This window comes from Chinchilla lanigera, unplaced genomic scaffold, assembly GCF_000276665.1.
Source record: "Chinchilla lanigera isolate Chin_1 unplaced genomic scaffold, ChiLan1.0 scaffold00044, whole genome shotgun sequence".
NCBI classification, from domain to species: domain Eukaryota; kingdom Metazoa; phylum Chordata; class Mammalia; order Rodentia; family Chinchillidae; genus Chinchilla; species Chinchilla lanigera.
Window position 1 is genome coordinate 2,198,572 of NW_004955445.1, and position 18,605 is coordinate 2,217,176.

General features: G+C 51.5%; 1 protein-coding gene across 1 annotated transcript in view; it reads left to right on the forward strand.

Annotated features, from left to right (window-relative positions):
* Positions 1–18,605, forward strand: part of Bmp7 (bone morphogenetic protein 7) — an 81,538-nt gene that overhangs the window by 44,515 nt on the left and 18,418 nt on the right. Inside the window, exon 3 of the mRNA XM_005392260.2 lies at positions 15,135–15,283. Coding sequence (XP_005392317.1) covers positions 15,135–15,283 — 149 coding nt within the window. The remainder of the gene's footprint in view (positions 1–15,134; positions 15,284–18,605) is intronic.

Sequence of the window (18,605 nt, forward strand, 5' to 3'; positions counted from 1 at the left end):
ACTGGGGCTCAGATGGTTCAGCTGAAGAGCTCTGCGGTGGTTCTCAACCTTGGCTGTGCAGTACAGTCAACTTTGATTAGAATCAAGGAACACACCTAGCATGTGCAGGGTTGAACCTGGCACTGGCACTTTTTGGAATTGTGCCAGGCTGTGAGCAGGCAGCAGAAATCTCTGTGAGCTCAAGTTGGAAGGGGACAGATTTCTCCTAGTTGAAGCCTCTGGTCCCTTGGTGTGGTCTCCCAGGGGATACTGCTTCTCTTCCCAGTCCGTGGATCCCAAATTGTGATTCAGATCATGGCTGTCAGCCTCAGTGGCATAAGAAAGGGACTGGCTGAGGGTGGGAATCCCTTTAGGTTCCGGCTTGGGAGGCTTCCAGAAGCTTCTGGAAGCCTCTAGAGCCTTCTCCTTGCTCCTGAAGGCCTACGTGCCTGGTTCCACATCTCCTGGCTTGCACCCCATGCCACTACACCTCAGCCCCGGGGCGTGAGCTCTGGTTTTGAGCTGCCTGCTCAGGATGTGCCACTCACCCCCAACTAGCCTCCTCAGGGAGCAGGGAGGAATCACGGGTGGCCAAGACCCAGTCAGGCATCCCAGAGGGTCACAGAGGTGAGTGGGGAGACCAGCCAGGGCCAAGGACACCTTGGCACTTCTCCCTGGGCCCTAGCCCAAATCCCAGCTCAGAGTTGCTTGGGCAGGAGTGATGGGTCCTTTGTGCCTCTTGGTTCCCTCAGGGTCCTTTCAGCGGTTTGCAAGGAATGTTCTAGAAAAAGCCTGCATTCAGTGCCACCCTGCTGAGCAGAGCGAGCAAGCCGCTGTGTGCAACCAAACCCGTGCTGGAGTGCAGCCGTCGGCCCCGCTCAGCATCCGGGAGCCAAGTGCTCGCTGCCTCCCGCCCTGTGGTCTGAGGCCATCTGGTGGGCCTTGGTTGCTTTTTTGGTCTTTGTGCCTTTTATTTCCCTCCATCTTACGCCTGGCGTCCTGGGGACAGTGTGGTGGTGGGGGTCAGTGGCAACAGGCTCTGTCTGTTGAGTGTTTGAGAAGTCCCAGCAGGAACTTGGGAGCTGCCTAGTGTCTGGGCACCTGGAGTCACGTTGGGTGGATGTCGCTGAGAGGTCAGTCCTGCTCCTTGTGAAGACTCATGCGTGGGGTGGAGCCGCTCCCTTTGTGGCTGGGCAGATTTGGCCGAGTTTACAATGCTGTCCCCTGCCTCCTCTTTGCTGTGACACATCACTGCGCCAGGAGAAGAGGCGGCTGCCCTCAGGAACAGTGACGGTGACACACTAGGCTGCTGCCACTCATTAGGACTTTCCACAGCTTGCCAGTGGAGGTACCCTTATCCACTGATTCTACAGACAAGGAAACAGGCCCAGTGCCAGGGTAGGGATTCAGGACAAGTGGCCTGTGTCCTTCCCTGGAGTTACCCTTTCTCGGCTGCTGGAGTCCATTTTCCTTTCTCCTCACGGCAGCCTAGGCATTGGGAAATGGTGAAGCAAGTCCTATTTCCCGTAAGAGGAAACTGAGGCAGAGAAGACAAATGACCTGCCCAGCTTGTCCCAGTGACGCGACATGAGAAGGTATAGTCTTGGGGCACCTGGAGCTGCCTCTGGTTCCTCCACTTGAAGCTGGATGGCCTTGGGTGTCTCTCAGGCGCTGGCTGGGTGTCACCGGCTTCCTGGAGAAGGTCTGGGGTGGAACTGCATGCAGGACAGTGAGGGTAGGCCAGCTGTGGAGGCAGCGATGGGCATGGCACACAGGCAGGAGCTCGTCTGGCTCCTCCTGTCCTTTATTTTGCCTGGAGCCTGGCACATAGTCAGACTCAGTGAAACATCTGTTACATGGGCAGGTGAAAGAATGACCAGCTCTTCTGCTTTAGGACCAGGGCTTCCCGAAGTCACAGCATGGGATGCTGGGCTGGCGAGGGGACGTGTACTGCAGGCGCCTGCTGCCGGCCAGCGTCCTTGCCTCGGGCCGGTCCATCCCAGCAAGCGCTCTCACCTGCCTTCTCTCCCAGAACTGAAATGTGAGCGTGCCTTGTTTACAACGTGCCTCCTGCTTCTCTGCTCAATTTTCAAAAAGTGAAAATTGCCCATCATTCTACTATTTCCCATCCTGGGCAAGTTTCCCTGTGAGGTTGACAATTATATTATTGAGAGCTGGTGGGCCGGTGGGCATCCAGGATAGTCTGGCTCTCACCGGTGACCAAGGACAGCCTCAGCGTGAGTGTGTGGCCCAGAGTCAGGAGGCTGGGATGCATCTGGGGATGGTGGGCGTTGGGATCAGCGCTGTCTGGATAACTTGATCTGGCATTTTAATTCCGAAAGCACTTCATCCTTGGGTCAGAACCTCTGCTTGCCCTATAGGAGCCTGTTTTTCCAAATGTATTAACATCTGTGTTTCATATCAGGGCCTGTAATTGTTTTAGCCTTTTTGGCAGGAGACAAAGAGAATGAATATTTTTCAATTTGGTCATAAGCGGTCATCTGTAGCTGGGAAGAAAAGTGCCTGCACAGATGTGAACTCTGCAAGGATGGGGAACACAGGCGTACCAGGAAGATGATGTTTTAAAGACATCAGCTGTGATTCAGGAAGACCTTGGTTATTTCAAGTTCAGGTCAGAAGTACGCATCTAGAAGTAGGCTCAAAGCTCTTCCAAATCTTTGTTCTTGCTTTGTCTCCCTACTGCTGTCCCCCTCTGTGCCATTTCCTTCTTCCTCAACAATGCCCACAGCTTTCCATTTTGTCCCTCTAAGAAAGGAGGAAGCAAGTGACACCCTGGCCTGCATTCCATCCAGCGTGCGTGTTTCCACTCCCTCAGGGAGCCAAGGCAGGCATTGCTAATGGATCACAGCACTCATATTCCAGCATGCCACCATTCCCTCTGGGAGCCAAGGCAGGCATTGATAATGGATCATAGCTCTTCTCTGTCCTGCACCTGGGCTTTTCCTGGATCCTGAGCACAGCTTCCCAGAGGAGGCAGCCACTACTTGTCGAGTGAAGTGCCATCCTGTGAGACGCGTTGGTCACCAGTCTCAGGTTTCTCCCAGGCCAGCCTGAGACAAGGACTGTGTGGGTGAAAGTGAGTGATTATGAAATGGTTTTCAGGAGAGGCCCAGAGAACACCGGGACAGTGAGACCAGGAAGAGAGGAGGCCAGATGAGGGACGGTACCATACAGAGCCCCAGGGGGTGACCTTGGCTCTTCTCGCAGGGAGTCTGGGAACAGCTGTAACTCTCACTCCTTTACGCCTCCATCCATTATCACTTAAGGCAGCGTTTCTTCGCTTAGGCATTGATGACATTGGATCATGCTCTGGTGGGGATGGCACGTGTGTTGTGAGGTGCTGAATGGGTCCCCTGCCTCCGCCCACCAGATGCTGGTACCCCCTCCCTGCACTAGATGTGAAACCAAAAACACCTGAAGGCTTTGTCGTGGTTCCCCAAGGGTGGGGGCAGAAGGCCCTGATGCAGAAGCACTAGTGTGGAGGGAAGATGTCAGTTCCGGGAATGCTCACTTGCCCCTGGAGCGAGACCTCAGAAGCCCCGTCACCCAGGTAGAAAGATCCCAGCTTGCTGCACTTCGGGATGAGCCCCAGGTGATGCTGCTAGAGTGGCCACACTTGGGGTGGGAGGCCCCTCACCGAGCCGAGCTTCTTCCACCTTGCCATTCGTCTTGCCCTCAGCTACCCACACCTCCCTCCAGGCTTCTGTCTGTGATGGCAGCACCTGAGCTGCAGGGTAGTCAGCCCCGCAGGACCACCTCTGAGGGGAAGAACGCACACCTCAGGTCTAAGCCCAGCTGACCTGTCACAAGAACTAGATGTTGTTGTCACTTTGTTTGAAAATAAGCCCTAGGACTGGTCACCTCACGAGGGACCCAGTGCAAAATGCAAGCGTGGAGTCCCTTGTTACAAATGCACGGAGGGCTTCACGCTGGTGACAGTGGAGCATGGAGTCCTTGGGGTCCCTGCCTCACTGCAAGGCCACAGGCCCGCAGGCTGACTGTGTGCCTCCCTGGTGCAGGGATCTGTGGATGTCTACATTCGCTGGGGTGGCAGCCAGGTGCTGGCTGGTGAATCCACAGCCTCCCGGCCTTGGGTAACATAGCTGCCCCGAAGTCTCCATGGACTTGAGCCCCAGATCCCCCCGGAGCTGTGTTTGCGCTGATTTCTGCCCCTGCCTTCCTTCCCTGCCCCTGCAAGTGGCTCCTGGCGTCTCAGACAAATCACTTGCATTTACGTCCTTGACTCAGGATGTGCTTCTGGGATCCCCAAAACGTGGCAGCAGCAACAGCCAGCAGGATTCTGCAACACAGGGCACCTTTAGCACCGGGTCCCGCCACCCTTGAGTACCTACTGTGCGCACACACCGATTTCTCTCACCTACCCTCCTCCCGGGCTCCCTCTGCTTAAAGATGCTGCCATCGCTATGGCCTTAGGCGCCCCTCCATCCTGCTGTAGGTGCTGTGACCGGCCTTAGCTTTTGGAGCATCTTGAACTTGGTAATCGCATGGCTTTCCTGTCTGCAAACCCCACCGCTAAGCACATTTCCTTTCTGCGTCGTCTGCCTGCGGCACTTCACTTTTTGGTTTCTGGGTTTGGAATCTTAAAACGGTCTGTGGTTCCTTTCTGTTTTTTTTTTTTAAAGGTTGCAGCGATGATGCAGCACGAAAACTGTTTGTGTTCGTGAAGTGGCTGAGTTTACCTTGCTCTATTTTGGTCTGGAGCTGGAGGCTGCAGGAAATGGGGCAACCAGGGCAAGTCTAGAAAGATCCGCCCCCGTGATGCCAGGGCAGGACTTCCCACAGCTGTTTCAGAAGCTTCCCAGCGCTCCCCACAAGGCCTGCTTTGGAGGGACTCCCAAGGTCTCAATGGCTGCTTCCTTGTGAACGGGTCTGAAGCCTGCGGGAGGACTGACTATGGTCCCAGGGTTCCTGTTTAGATCACACCTAGGTTGAATGGGATGACAGGGACTCGAGTTTTCCAGAAATTCTGGGGCCCAAACCCTGGAATCTTAAGCAAATGTGGACAAAAACTGGGTCCAGAAGCGAATGTGAGATCTGCTTTCTTCCCAGCTGCTGCCCTCTGCTTGCCTGAGTCATCTTGGTTTTTCCTGACAAGTGGAGAAAAGAGGTGGCCTTAAGGGTGGTGGGACAGGAAATGGCAGAGGGGGCAGGAAGCCCAAAGAACCTGGGAGTTTCCAACTAGAGGTCAGTTTGGGGTAACTGGACAACCCCTGAGTCCATAGCCAGGCCTGTGAAAGTGGGAGTGCGGAGGTGCTACCGGGCTCACCAGGTGTATGTGACCAGCCTGTGACCTGAGAGTGATGTCCCCAGGACGATCAGGGTGGAACAGGTGGGCTAGGGCCCCAGGGGACTGGGACACAAATATACTTCCGGAATTATCTGTGAAATTCGAGGAACACTCACTTTTCCTCCTTTAATGATATAAACTAGAGGAAGTAAAACCGGCAAGTCTCCACTGTCGGTCAGAGGAGCTGCAGGGTGCTGTATACCTGGAGGGTGCTGGCTTAGGCACTCTGCCTGCATTTGGGCCCGACTGTGCCCTGCTGGGTCCAGAGGTGACCACAGCGGGACTGGTTCTGGCTGAGAAGGAGCTTGAAATCTGGTGAGGAACTAGGTAAACCCTAAGAGTGAGATGAACCAGTGGGACTGTAGCCTCACGGCTGCCCAGGGAGGACTTGTGCCTGGAGGACGTCTGACGCTGGGCAGCCAGGGCGTCTCTGGATGTTTCCCTGGGGAGCTGAGCGTGCACAGGTTTGGCGGAGGTAGAAAGGTAAGGAATGGTGTGGCGAGCAGTGGGATGACGCGTGCAAGGCCCGAGGTGGGCTGGAGTGGAGGACAGTGTGTTGAGAGTGACCAGACCCCTCAACGGGTGGTGTGTCCGAGGCCCCTGCTCACTGGAAGTATTAATAGTGCCTCTGTTCTGTCCCCCTAGTGACATAGTCTCCTTAATTCTGGAACTCAGTAGAGAGTTTTGCTTTTTAACCTAACAGCTAAAAAGGAGGTTAAGGCAAGGCAGTTTGTTTTTTAGCCCATAGAATCTGCTGGAGCAGGGGTGGGGTTGAAGGCGTGGATGGGAGTGGACCCTGAGGTTCCTCCGATGGCCGGAGTCCCTTCGTCATCATAGCTGCCACCTCACTGGACAAAGGCCCCAGGTTGGCGTCTCTGCACCTGAGGCTCTCCTGGGTTTCTCCGAGCTCCCCTCTCCTGCTTATGACAGGTGACGAGAGCTCTTACCTCCCAGGTACAGGGTTCAGTGGGCGCCCCTGGTGCCAGGCCTGTTCAAGACAGCTGCTCGGAGGGGAAGAGGGTCCCTGTGCTGTGGCTCTGAGCTCCTTGCTTCAGGACCAGAGCAAGGTCAAGCCAGGCTCAAAGCTGCACTTTACCGCTGAGGTCTGCTCCAAACCACGGAGGCTGTGAGCCTCACTCTGTGCTGGCCCTGACTTTGTCCTCCCTTTCAACCTATGCCAGGGCCATCCTCACTGTTACCTCTGTCATACAAATGCTTCCCTTGGCCCACAGCTTATGCACCACTGGGCCTGCATCACCACTACCCACAGTGTGACCCAGCACCCGCTGGGTCGTCCTCACACACAGGGTCCTGGTTCTCTGTCGACCCCTGTTCATCTCTGAGGGCAGATCCGTCTCCCTGTGCTTTTCTTCCTTCTTGCCAGCTGTGTGGCTCTGTGTGCAAACACATTTGAGAGCCTCTTTCCCAGCCTCTCTTGCTGGTGTAGACATTTCTTTGCAGCGGGACTACTCAGAGCCTTGAAAGTGCTCAGGTGCAGCGTGAAGTCCCTAGGAGGCGCTGTATCCCGTGGTCTTTCCAACCTTACTTAACTGCGAAGCCTTTTTGACTTTTGGCCTTCAGTTAATGAGATGTGTTTTTTGAGACCTTGAAAGCTTCAAGCCCTTCATCTTGCAGATGGGACAACTGAGGCCCAGAACATGATGCCTGCTGATTTGCTTCCTGACCTTGATGCCTTTGCCCTGCTGGGTGCTGGGCAGGAGAGTCCCAGGCCCTGTGGGCTCCCTCTGCGGTCAGCTGGCCTGGACCAGGGGCGGTGGGAAAGCTGTGGGTTGGCCCCCAGTTCCGTCTGTGGCAGGAGAATATTGTGCATCTCTGTGTATTTTTCCACCTTTTGCCCACTGCGCTTAATTTTAGTCTTCCTGGAGGTGCACGGCCTTAAAAAAGTGTGTTTATAAAAAGCATTGGGCCTTCCTGACTTCATCTTCCTGTCTGGGGGGCGCCGGGACTATTTGGGTGACTTGGTGGAAAAGCGGGGCATCCCTGAGTCAAGCCGGAGAGCTTGGGGTGCAGGAGGGGGCCTGGGTACCTGGTGGCCTGGGTGGGCAGGCCGACTTCCTCCTGGGCCCTTTGATCGGCATCCCGGGCTTCCCTGCAGGCGGTGTGCAGCTGGGCCTGCTCCAGGTGCTCCGAGGGGTGTGCCTTCCCAGCCTGACTCATCCTTCACAGCCTCCAGCCGGCTCGGGCCCCATGACATCATGCTGGCCTGGGAACGCTGGCCACCCTCGCCGGCTCATTCTGTCTTCTGAGGAATGTTCTTTCAGCTGCTCGTGGCACGCAGAGCTTCGAAAATGTCCAGCCTCGCAGCTCTCTGAGAGCGGCAGAGCGAGGTTGTGTCTCTGAGCTGCCGCAGAGGGGAGCCTCTCAGGACCTGCCTGCCTGTGGCCAGAAGCCCTGCAGGTGGTGGCCCCACCCATGTCCCTGCCCTCTGCCCACCCGCACCCCGTCCTCGATGGTCTCTCTCATCGCACCTCCCACATTCTGCTCCACCTGCTTCTCATGCCACGACCCCCCGTGATGTCCGTCCTGTGGACCCCAGTCCGCAGGCCTCGCCCTTTTCTCTGTCTCGTGCAGCCAAAGCAATCTTCTCCCTGCTGCACGATGGGGTCAGATCCCCCGCTCTGTTCGAGGTCCTCCCAGCCTCAGGGTGCAGGGCTCCGTCCTGGATGCGTGGTCTCTGCAGCTCCTAGCAGAGCCTGAGGAAAGGGTCGAGCTGGAGTGTGCTGAGAGAAGCTGTATTAGTTCCTCTGGCTGCTGTAACAAGTGACTGCCTGTTCAGTGAGTTACAGGTCTTTTTCTCTTTTTTTTGTACTGGGAATCGAACTCAGGACCTTTCGCTTGCCAGGCAGGCGCTGTGCCGCTGAGCTAAATCCCCAGCCCCTGTTGAGGATCAGAGTTTCTCCTACCCTGGGAGCCACCAAAAGGGAAATGCAAAAAGCAACAAACAACCAAAACAAAAACAAAAACTCCGCCCTCCCACACTTGAGATGTGAGATACCCGCTTTCCTTGGGGGTAGATTTTTCCCTGGGAAGGTGGGCCAGGAGAGGCTGCAAATGAACCCAGCCTGTGAAGTGCAGCTCCTCCTGCTGCTCCACCGCCAGGGAGGGGTCAAATGGCCAGTTCATACGGTGTCCCTGGAAAGAGACATCCCCCAATCCAGCACCATGCTGGCCCCAGGCTGGTTGTTAAATACTGACCTCCCAGCCCGGGACCACCCTTGTAGAGCAGGGCTTGGGGGGATTGTGGATGTCACAAGGGAGAAGTTGACCCTCTGGGTCCTGCTGTTGTTTCTTTAATAAGAAGCGCATGTGAAAGTGGCCAGAACACGATTGGCTTTGTAGTCAGATGGCCCCTTTGTGAGTTGGGAGGAGAAGGACACGTTGTCCATGCCTGTGCAGGGCCAGAAGCCAGGCTGACCAGCCTGCCAGGTTTGTCCCACAGAGCCGGCAGGACACGGGAATGTATCACTGCAAACCCATCAGAAATGGGGTGTGTTGCGCCCCGTTTTCATTTATGCTTGCTGAATTCAGTGTCGTTGTCTGCCTCGGTAAAGGAGCAGCAGATGTCAGAGTGCAGCGTGCGCACACATGTTTTTCATGTGGCGTGTGCCAACCTTAAGTTATTTGCATGATGGTAGCATGATGTGTATTTGGGGCTTCTTTTGGCTTAATATAAAGTCTGTACAAATCACTCTTGAGGTTTTCAGTTCATGGGGTTTTAGTGCATTGAGAGTTAGTGTGGCCAACATTACTGTCTTATGTGAGAATGTTTGCATCACCCCAAAAGGAAACTGCATACCACAAGCAGTCACCCCACTTTTCAACTGCCCTGCTGGAATCTATGATTGCTCTGGATGTGGCATAAAATGGAATCATACAGTCTATGTCCTCTTGGTGTGACTTCCTTTCTCTGGCAAAAGACTTTGAGGTCCATCCATAGTGTAGCATGTGTCAATACTTCATTCCTTTTTATTCCCAAATAATATTCCACTAAACGGATTTGCCATATTTTGTCCATTTAGCACTTGGTGGATTTTTTTTTTTCCCCTGTACTGGGAATCGAACACATGACCTCACGCTTGCCAGGCAGGCACTGTGCCACTGAGCTAAATCCCCAGCCCCATGGTGGATTTTTTTTAAGCTATTGGAAATAATGCTGCTATAGTCATTTGTGCCTAAGATTTTGTGTGGACAGGAAACTTCATTTCTCAGACAACAGAATGAGTTAGATCATCTGGCAGTAACTCAGTGTTCTACCTTTTGAGAAATACCGGGACTGTCTTCAAAAGTGGGTCTGCCATCCAGCTTGCCTCCCATTGTGTGTGTCTTCACCAACGCCTGTGTCTGCCCTTTTTATTCTAGCCGTTGCAAGGTGTGGGAAGTACAGTCTTCTCCTGACCTTTTTAGTCAGTATCCTATTTCCCTTCAGAGCAGCTGTGCTGTGCCCTCCTGATGTGCCTGAGGCGTGGTGTTCTATTTTTTTTTTTCTGGTACTGGGAATCGAACTCTGGACCTTGTACTTGCCAGGCAGATGCTTGAGCCACTGAGCTATATCCTCAGTCCCCAGCATGGTGTTCTAACCAGTCCCTTATGGCAGATGGTGTTGAGTGCCTTTTCTTGTGCTCATTGGCTATCTGTTCGTCTTCAGAGCTGTGTCTGTTCGAATCGTCCTCATCATTTTGGGATCCCTGGCATAATTGCTTTGCTATGTAAGGTCATAATGTGTCCTCTGCCACTTTCTTGACCCACTTGTATAAGAATAAATTACTACTAATGATCTAGAAATAGTATTAAAAATAGGTTATACAACCAACTGCAAGTTGAGGATGGAGAAGGCTTCTTACTTCTACTTCAATTTATTCAGTGCTTATCGGATTATCCACAATTTCCATTTCTGTTTGCACTGATTTTAACATGTTTTATTTTCCCAGAAATATACATAGCACACATTCAGTTTTACATCACCTTTTTGGTCAGTATCTATACATAGTACACATTCAGTTTTATACCACCTTTTTGGTCATTATCCTAGTTTCCCCGGGAACAGCTGTGCTGTGTGCTCTCCTGGTGTGCATGTGGTGTGGTGTTCTAACCAGTCTCTCTGGGGAGATGGTTTGCTTTCAGTTTTTCTGTTACAGACAGTGTAACTGTTGTTTGGATTATCTGTCTCCGGAACTGACCACCCATGGTGGCTTAAAACAGCAAGCATTTTGCTGCACAGGAATTGGGCAGGGCTTAGCCAGGTGGTTCTTCTACACCTGGCAGTGTCCGTTGTGGTTATCGACAAAGCTGGAGCTTAGCTACAGCTGGGACATCCAAGCAGGCACCTCACCTGGGGGCTAGCTTGTTTCTCTCTCTCCCTGCCTTTAGACTGTCATCTTCCCCTGGCTCTGTCCTGCTTCGCTCCAGGCCTCTCTCTTCCTCATGGTAGTCAGATGTCTTGATGCAGTGGCTCACTTCCCAGAGGGCAGAACCAGAAACTACTAGACCTGTCACATCCTAGCCTTGGACCTGGCAGGGCCTCGCTTCCACTGGGTCCTCCTGGTCGCAGTAGGTCACGCGGTCAGTTCAGACTTCAGAGATGAGGAACAAACTCCACAGCTGTGTGAGAGAGTTGCGCATGGTGCAGGCAGAAGAAATGTCTTTGCAAAAAAGTCTTGCACAGCTATAAACATCCTTGCACACTTGTCTGATGAGTTTCAGAGTCAAAGTTGATCAGTCCTTGAGTGGCTATGTGGTCTGCTGATTGGAGGATCTTGGGCAGGTCACATAACCTCTGGGACCAAGACTTACTAAGTCTCCCCCTGGTACTTCTTGCAGTCATCAGGGGAAAACACGAACACTGGCACAGATCCCAGGACTCTCCAGGGAATCCTGGGAGTTTTTACCAGGCCAGACTTTGCAGTTGGTATTGCTGTCATTTTACAGAAGAAGGTTCAGGATGAATAGGCTTGACCTTCTCCGTCACCACCGCCTGGATCTCATCCCCAGCTGGCCTTTTCTGCGCCCTGCACATGCTGTGGTGTCAACATGCATTGTGGAGGATTCACTGGCTCCCTGTGTCTCTCTTGCCCCCTAATGAAGTCAGCAGGCAACATGGCTTAAGTCTCAAGTTCTTGAGTCAGATTTCCTGTGCTGACATCTACTTGTTCCCATATAAGGTCTGTCGTTGGGGATAACTGGCTTCAACTTGTTGACTGTCACTTTCCTAGCCTGCAGAATGGGTAGAATCTTCACTGCATGGCTCAGGACTGTTGGGAAGACTCTAAGTCTGGAGCTTGGAAGGCACCTGGGTTTGCAGGTGAAGGAACCGTGAAGCAAAAGTGAAAGAATTCCTGGTTCCCTGGGGCCGAGGCTCCCTCACCTCCCACTCTCACCTGGCCTGGGCCAGGGAGGCCTCTGTATTCAAGGTAAATAAAATCATCACAAAGGGCCTGTGTGGTACTCTCCTGGCTGTGAGAATCAGTGTTCTTTTGTGATACTCCAGGTGGTAACTAGAAAGTCCAACTCGCCCTTGCTTGGGCTGGACCTGGTTACTGAGGAATTAATTCTTCCCTGTTCCCTGCCCTCCTGCTTCCTGCCCAGGCAGTCTGTCTAGAAGCAAAGTCAGCCCAGCAAGTCTCCCTCCCCAGGTGCCTTCAGGAAAGGTGTGGCACTCTCGACTGGGCCTGGGACAAACTGACACTGTGACTTGGGGGAGGGGAGGCGCTGCCTCCCAGTTGATTCAGGGATGAGTCAAAGCTCGCCTGTAACATCTGGCCCTCGGTGGCCTGGCCAGTAATAAGAGAATATTTAGTGTGTTTGGCAGGGCGTCTTCTGGGAAGGCTTAATTCTGTTCCCTGGGTTACCACTCACTGTTTTACTGTCCAAGAGGGCCTGTGTGAATGTCTGCTCACATTTTCCTGCAAATAGCAATCTTCCAACAAGATCGCACCCTGGTTTGTGACTTTTGCGCCGTGGTGTGGGTGTTTCCTCTAGGGGCCCTGGGAGCCTCACTCAGTAGGAGAAATTGTTTTGACTTGAGCAGTGTCTCTGCTCCTTCTGTTAATTGTCTAGAGCAGCTGATGGTTCATTGATGATCTTGGGAGCTCTCCTGGGCCGGGAAAGTCATCCAGGCAAACTGGAGATGAAGACGGGGAAATTCTTGTTTGTAAGTTTAAGTACCATGGACACCCTCTAGCAAGCTCTGACATGATCTCTAAAATGACAGAGGGAAAAGAAGTAAGTCAGTTGTGACAAATTATTTGAATTCCCTTTGGACAGGAGAGTCAAATGTAGGGTCTTTAAAATCCTGCGTGGCTCTAAAGGGCCCTCCTTGCTTCTGTAATCTCTCTGTTTACAGAGTAGAATGAACCTGTTACAGACCAGGGGGGGCTTTGGCTGAGGAGGGTATGGCATTGTGTCCTGGATGGTAGCTGTCTTATTGGTGGTACAATCAGAACCTATGGAACGTGAACATATATACTGCATGATTGTCCTAATCTGTGCTGCTATAACAAAATTCCTTAAGACTAGGTAATTTGTAAAGACTGGAAATTTGTGGTTCACAGTTCTGGAGGCTGGGAAGTCCAAGGCCAAGACCTCAGCGGAGTCAGTGTCTAATAAGGGTTGTTCTGATTCAAGATGGTGCCTCCCTCAAGCCTCTACCAAGGGCCAATCCTCAAGGACCTCTGAAAGATCCCCTCTGTGATACTGTCACTTGGGGGATTCAGTTTCAACAGAAATTTTGGGAGGATAATGTTTAGACCCAAAAAGTGATATAATTTAACATCTTATGAATCAGGTTCTGGGGGTTATACTACTTTCAAAGTAATATGGGGTAGATGAGGTAGGAATGACCTTTGCCTCTGTTTACCTCATAGCCCTGGCGATGCTGCATGTTTCTGTGGACTCCCCTGCCCTGCCTCAGCCAACACCAGCCATGTGACTTGACTGGGCCAACAGATTCCCTGTCCCCAGACGTAGAGGGAGAAGGAGACAGCTCAGACTTGTTCCTTCTGAGATTGTGCTTAGTGAGGCCACCCTGCGCTCTCACACCTGCCCCAGCGCTTGTCTCCGAGCCTGGTCCTTCATCCCTGTGTAGGCTTCCCTGAGTGACTTAATCTCCCTGCACATTGCTTGTAGGTCTTGAGTTAAAATAAATCAGAGACACTGGCCAGCATGACATATTTCTATCCTGTGTTGTGCATATTGATAGGCCTGGTGAATGTCTAATGCACTGCGGCAGGCAGCAAAATATGGGTTCTCTGGGCCAGACAGGAAAGATGAATGAGTGTGGTCATGAGTAGTTTAATAGGAGGAGGCCACTGGAGCCAACTGGAGACATGCACCTCGTCTATAGGAGCACTGCTGCTTGGCTCTACCAATAGCTTAGTGGGACATACTGAAAGAATCTGATTCGTGCAGGTTCTGAAATGGTGACAACTCCACCTTAGCACAGGTTATGACCAGGAGGACAGTCTTCATGTGTGGCTGCAGGCTTGGGCTTGCAGGTAGCCTAGTTGTGTTCCACCTGCCTGGGCCCTTCTCAGTGGTGTGACCCTGGGCAAAAATCTTTGCCTTCTGAGGCGGCGCCAGCTGTACTGTCTATCTTACAGAGTTGTTTTAAGGACTTAGTGGTATGCTGTGGTCAGGATTTTCTGGGCCTGGCCCAGTATAAGTGCTTAATAAATAGTTAGCACATCTCACATGTTTATGTGTAAGCAGAGAAAATTCACCTTAACTCTCAGGAAAGTTAGGTAATTGTATAGGTGATAGAGATTGGCCAGTCTGATAGTGTTCATCATTATACCTACACCCCAATGCCTTGCACAGCACAGGGGTTCCAATAATTTAATTGACTATTAAAAGACTCAGTTGCCGGGGATATAGCTCAGTGGTACAAATGCCTGCCTGGCAAGCACAAGGTCCCAAGTTCAATTCCCGGTACCAAATAAAATAATATAAAATAAAAGACTCAGTTTACTGAAGTTGAGTCCTTATAATTAGAAGTGCACCAGAGATATTATAAAGACCTTGCTTTGTATGCCAGACTCTACCTATCCATGCATGCATCCTTCCTTCCTCCCATCCATCCATCCATCTATCCATCCATCCTTCCTTCCATCTACCCACCCATCCATCCTCCATCTCTCACTGGGTTGAGTTATGGTTCTACCATTTTGCCATTTAATTTTGCAAAAAGTGAGGAAGAAAGAATTGATGGCTGTTCTCTGTTAATAATGTCTACCCAGAGTCCACACAGTAGGCTCATGAAGAAGTCACATGGTGTGAAGATGGAGATTTTCTGCACAAACCCCAGCCTGGCAACTTCCTGCTTGAATGACATTGAGCAACTCATGATCTTACCATGCGTTGGGTGGAGATAATATCCCACAATTTAGGGTTGTGAGAAGTAAATGAGACGGTGTGTGTGGAGCTGTTGGGACGGTGCCAGACACAGGCTGAATAATCCATGCAGGGTCACCTTCTTCTTCCTGGCTCTCAGTGGTGTGCGGGCTGTGTACTTCCTTCTTGCCTTTGCTCTGTCTTGCTGGGCTCCCCCTAGCAATTGGTAAGGCAAGATCACCTTGTAGCAGCTCCCTGTTCCCTGTTTGTGTCTCTTTAGCACTCTTCTGTACTTCCTTTCCCTACCACAGCTATGAGGGGTCTTTGTGCCTGATGAACCTGCTTTTGGAGGACTGGCCAGCCCCGTTCTACCTCCCCCACCTCACAAGGCTGTCCTCTTCAGTAAGCAGCTTATTGTTGGGGTAACTGAGCTATGATCCTGCTAACCCAGAGTCTGTGTCTGTCTCCTCCTCTCTCACAGGGAGTCGGACCTCTTCCTACTCGACAGCCGCACCCTCTGGGCCTCCGAGGAGGGCTGGCTGGTATTCGACATCACGGCCACGAGCAACCACTGGGTGGTCAACCCTCGACACAACCTGGGCCTGCAACTTTCAGTGGAGACTCTGGATGGTGAGTGCCCGGCCACTGCCCCCACTAGTTCTCCTGCAGCCTGTGCTCCTGAACTTTCAGAAGTTCTGGGCAAGGCGCATGTTCGTTGTCCTCCAGACCAGACATTCCTGCCCCTCCTGAATGGGACTCAGCACCCTACCTTTTGATCTGAACCCAAAGCAACCTCTCAGGTTGGCCACAGATAGATTGGGTAAGGCCTTGCTGCTCCAGGAGTGGTCCCACATCAGCATGGGTAACCATCCTCATTTAGAAGTGCAGAACCTCAGACCAGACCAGCCCTCCTATGTCAGAATTTTACTGGGGCTAGAGCCTTGAGCTGATACCTTACGCACCAGCAGTGTGACAAGTGCTACCACAGGCTTCTTGATCTCCTGACACATGGCATTCTGGGACGTCTGGAGCACTGGAGCATGTTCAATGTTGTCTGTGGCCTCTTGCTAGTACCAATCACATCCTCCAGTATGACACCTAAAGGTGTCTTCAGACAGTGTCAAAGTGTTCTCTTTGTGACAAAATTGTTCCTGATTGAGGATCACTGTACTGGTTAAGGCATTAGCCTCTTCCCCATTAGTGGTTGAGTCCTAAATTCTTGGAGAATCTGTTGTTAGATGGCCTCCCTGGCACCTTTCACTTCCTCCCAAAATTGCTTCCTTCCAGAAGGACAGACAGGAAGATAAGTGCGGAGCTGGCAGTGGTCTATGCCAATATCTGCTTTCTTAACTTATATTTCTACTGAGTGGGTGTGGTTTCTGGGTGTATAGCTTCTTTCTTCCATCACTTTTAAGAAGAAAAGTAATTGTTCCACTTATTGTGGAATAGGAAGTATATGCCCTTGGCTTCATGGTCAGACATTACGGAAATGTGTAACAGTAAATAGTGTCCCTCTGACTTCCTTCTCTCAGTTGTTGAGTTCCATTTCCCAGAGTCAATTCTTGTTTTTTGTGTTAGTAGGTATCTTTTCAGAGATTCTGCTCTTTTGATTCTTCTCCCACAAATGATGGCACAAAATATTCAGTGTTCTTCATCTGACCACTTAAATTGCTTATAATTAAAGAGCTTCCTCATTTGTTTTAGGGCTTGTGTTTTGTGCCCAAGTGTGAGTGTGGATGTGCTGCTCCTCCCTTTCTGTGTGACTTTGGACAACTTCCGTAACTCTTGGCATCCGCATCTCCAACACGTGGGTGGTAAGGGCACCTGGGCCACTGAAAGTTCATGAGTTAATATGGGAAGAGTATTTAAAATAGCAACTTAATGTACATAGAACCCCCCCATCTTATTAAAATGCAAATTCTGATATGGGGGAGCCTGCCTTTCCAGATGGCCAATGGGGATGCTGAGGCTGCTGGTCTCTGGACCAAGCTTTGGGTAGTGAGTGCTCAGGACATGACCTGACTATAGTGTACCCCTGAATAAAAGCCATTGTCACTATTACTGCACCTGGTGTTCTTTTCCTCGTACAGACAGGACTGGGGTGGAAAAGCTTGTGCACAGGTCATTTTCAGTTGAGTGACTGTAGCCCTGGCGTGAATTCCTGACAGCGACCTTGCCCTTGGTAGTAGGAAGGGCTCCTGTTTCCCTTTCCTCACCAGTTCAGGTTCTCAAGCCTGTCTGTCCTTGCTATGCTGCTCACCTGAGGACAGATGGCACCCGGCATGTGACTTTGCTTTTCTCTCTCCTGTGTGAGGGAGCCCTTTTTCCACGTGTGTTATCTGTAGTGTCTTCCCTGGGTGCTGTCTGTCCCTACCCACTGCCCATCGCTCTGGCAGTTTGTAGGTCTTTTTCCTCTCCATTTTGACTCTTTGCAATTTGAGCAGCAAATGTTTCCCCAGTTTTGAGTTTTCTCTTTACTTTGATTATCCTGAATTTTGCCAAGTGACTTCTGACAAAGTAGCTGAATTGAATCACCTTTTCCTTTATAGCTCCTGGGCTTTGCCTCTTTCCTCCTATCAGAGGCCACTGCACTGTAGGAAGAACCGTCTAGGGGTGATTTAATGATGGTCCAGTTCAGGCACTTCTGTGTGTCTCTTCCTCCAGCTCAGGGATGTGGTTGTAGGATGTGAGGAGCAGGAACTGTTTCCGTATTTCCTGGTGAGGTCTGGTGAGGAAAGAGGCCCCTCCCACCTCCCTCCCACCTTGATCCTCCAGAACATTCCCTCTGCTTCAGTTTCAGAAAGCTCACCTGAGCCCAGGGGAGGAGCCACAGAGGTGAGGGCCACACTTCCCTCTGCTCTCCAGCTCAGCCTCCTCTCTGCTGAAGGTCTCCCCACCGCTGTTTTCCCATGTCCCACCCTCTTTCTGCGCTCCTCAGACTTAAAGAAGATTCTAGAAAGTACTGGATTTTTCCATGGCTCTATACTACGAGTTAGCACACTAAACCTAGTTGACATCCGTCAGCCTACAGCCTGCTCTTTCACTCTAGTGACAAAGTTTTCAAATTTTTAATGATTGAGAAAAATTGAAAGAACATGGTGACATGTAAAATGATACGAAATTGACATTTCAGGGTCCATAAGTGATGTTTTACTGCACATTGCCCACTCATTTTTTTCCTCTATTTCTCAGACTGCCTTTGTGTTTTAACAGCGAATTTGAGTAACTGTAACAGAGATCCTGTGGCCTGCCAAGCTGAACATAACGTATTGTTTTCAGAAATATTTATTTACAGAGAAAGTTTGTAGTCTGCCCTGTACCATTATTTCTCAAGCTGTGATTCCTGAAGTGTCGATAGGTAGCCCAGGGAGAGGTAAGCGGTTTCCGGGTCAGTTAAGTGTGAGGAATGCTATTTGGATAAACAGGATTCTCTACAGAACTTATCAGAGCCTTTATTTGGCCTGCGTCCTTTGTGAATCTCTGGGCGGAAATGTTGCACAGAATTCCAAGCTTATCTGGCAATAAAGCCATCCAACGCTTTTTCCTTAGAAGCTCTCTGGAGCGTGTTGGGGGTGAGATAAAATAACGAGGCAAAGGTGAGCTGGTTTCTCCTCTTCGGAGTCACTGCTGCCCTCGACTTGTGGACACTAGCTGGACCTTCCAGCTTGACCTCATTGTCCTGTGTCTCTGTCCTGCCTGCCCCGCTGGCTCATGTGGCCCAGGGTGAGTCACTGACTGTCCCTCATCTGGAAAATGGGGTTAATCATTGTTTCCACATCCAAGGGTGGTGAGATGAACGCACGCAAGCGGAAAGCTGGGGCGCAACAGGAGGTGGCCGCCACACGAGGGCTTTGTGTCATTATCGCGAGCACTGCCCGTCCCCACCCAAGGATGCTGCCCTTGTCAGCATCTCCGTAGTGCAGGGGAGGAAAGTGAGGCTCTCAGAGCCCAC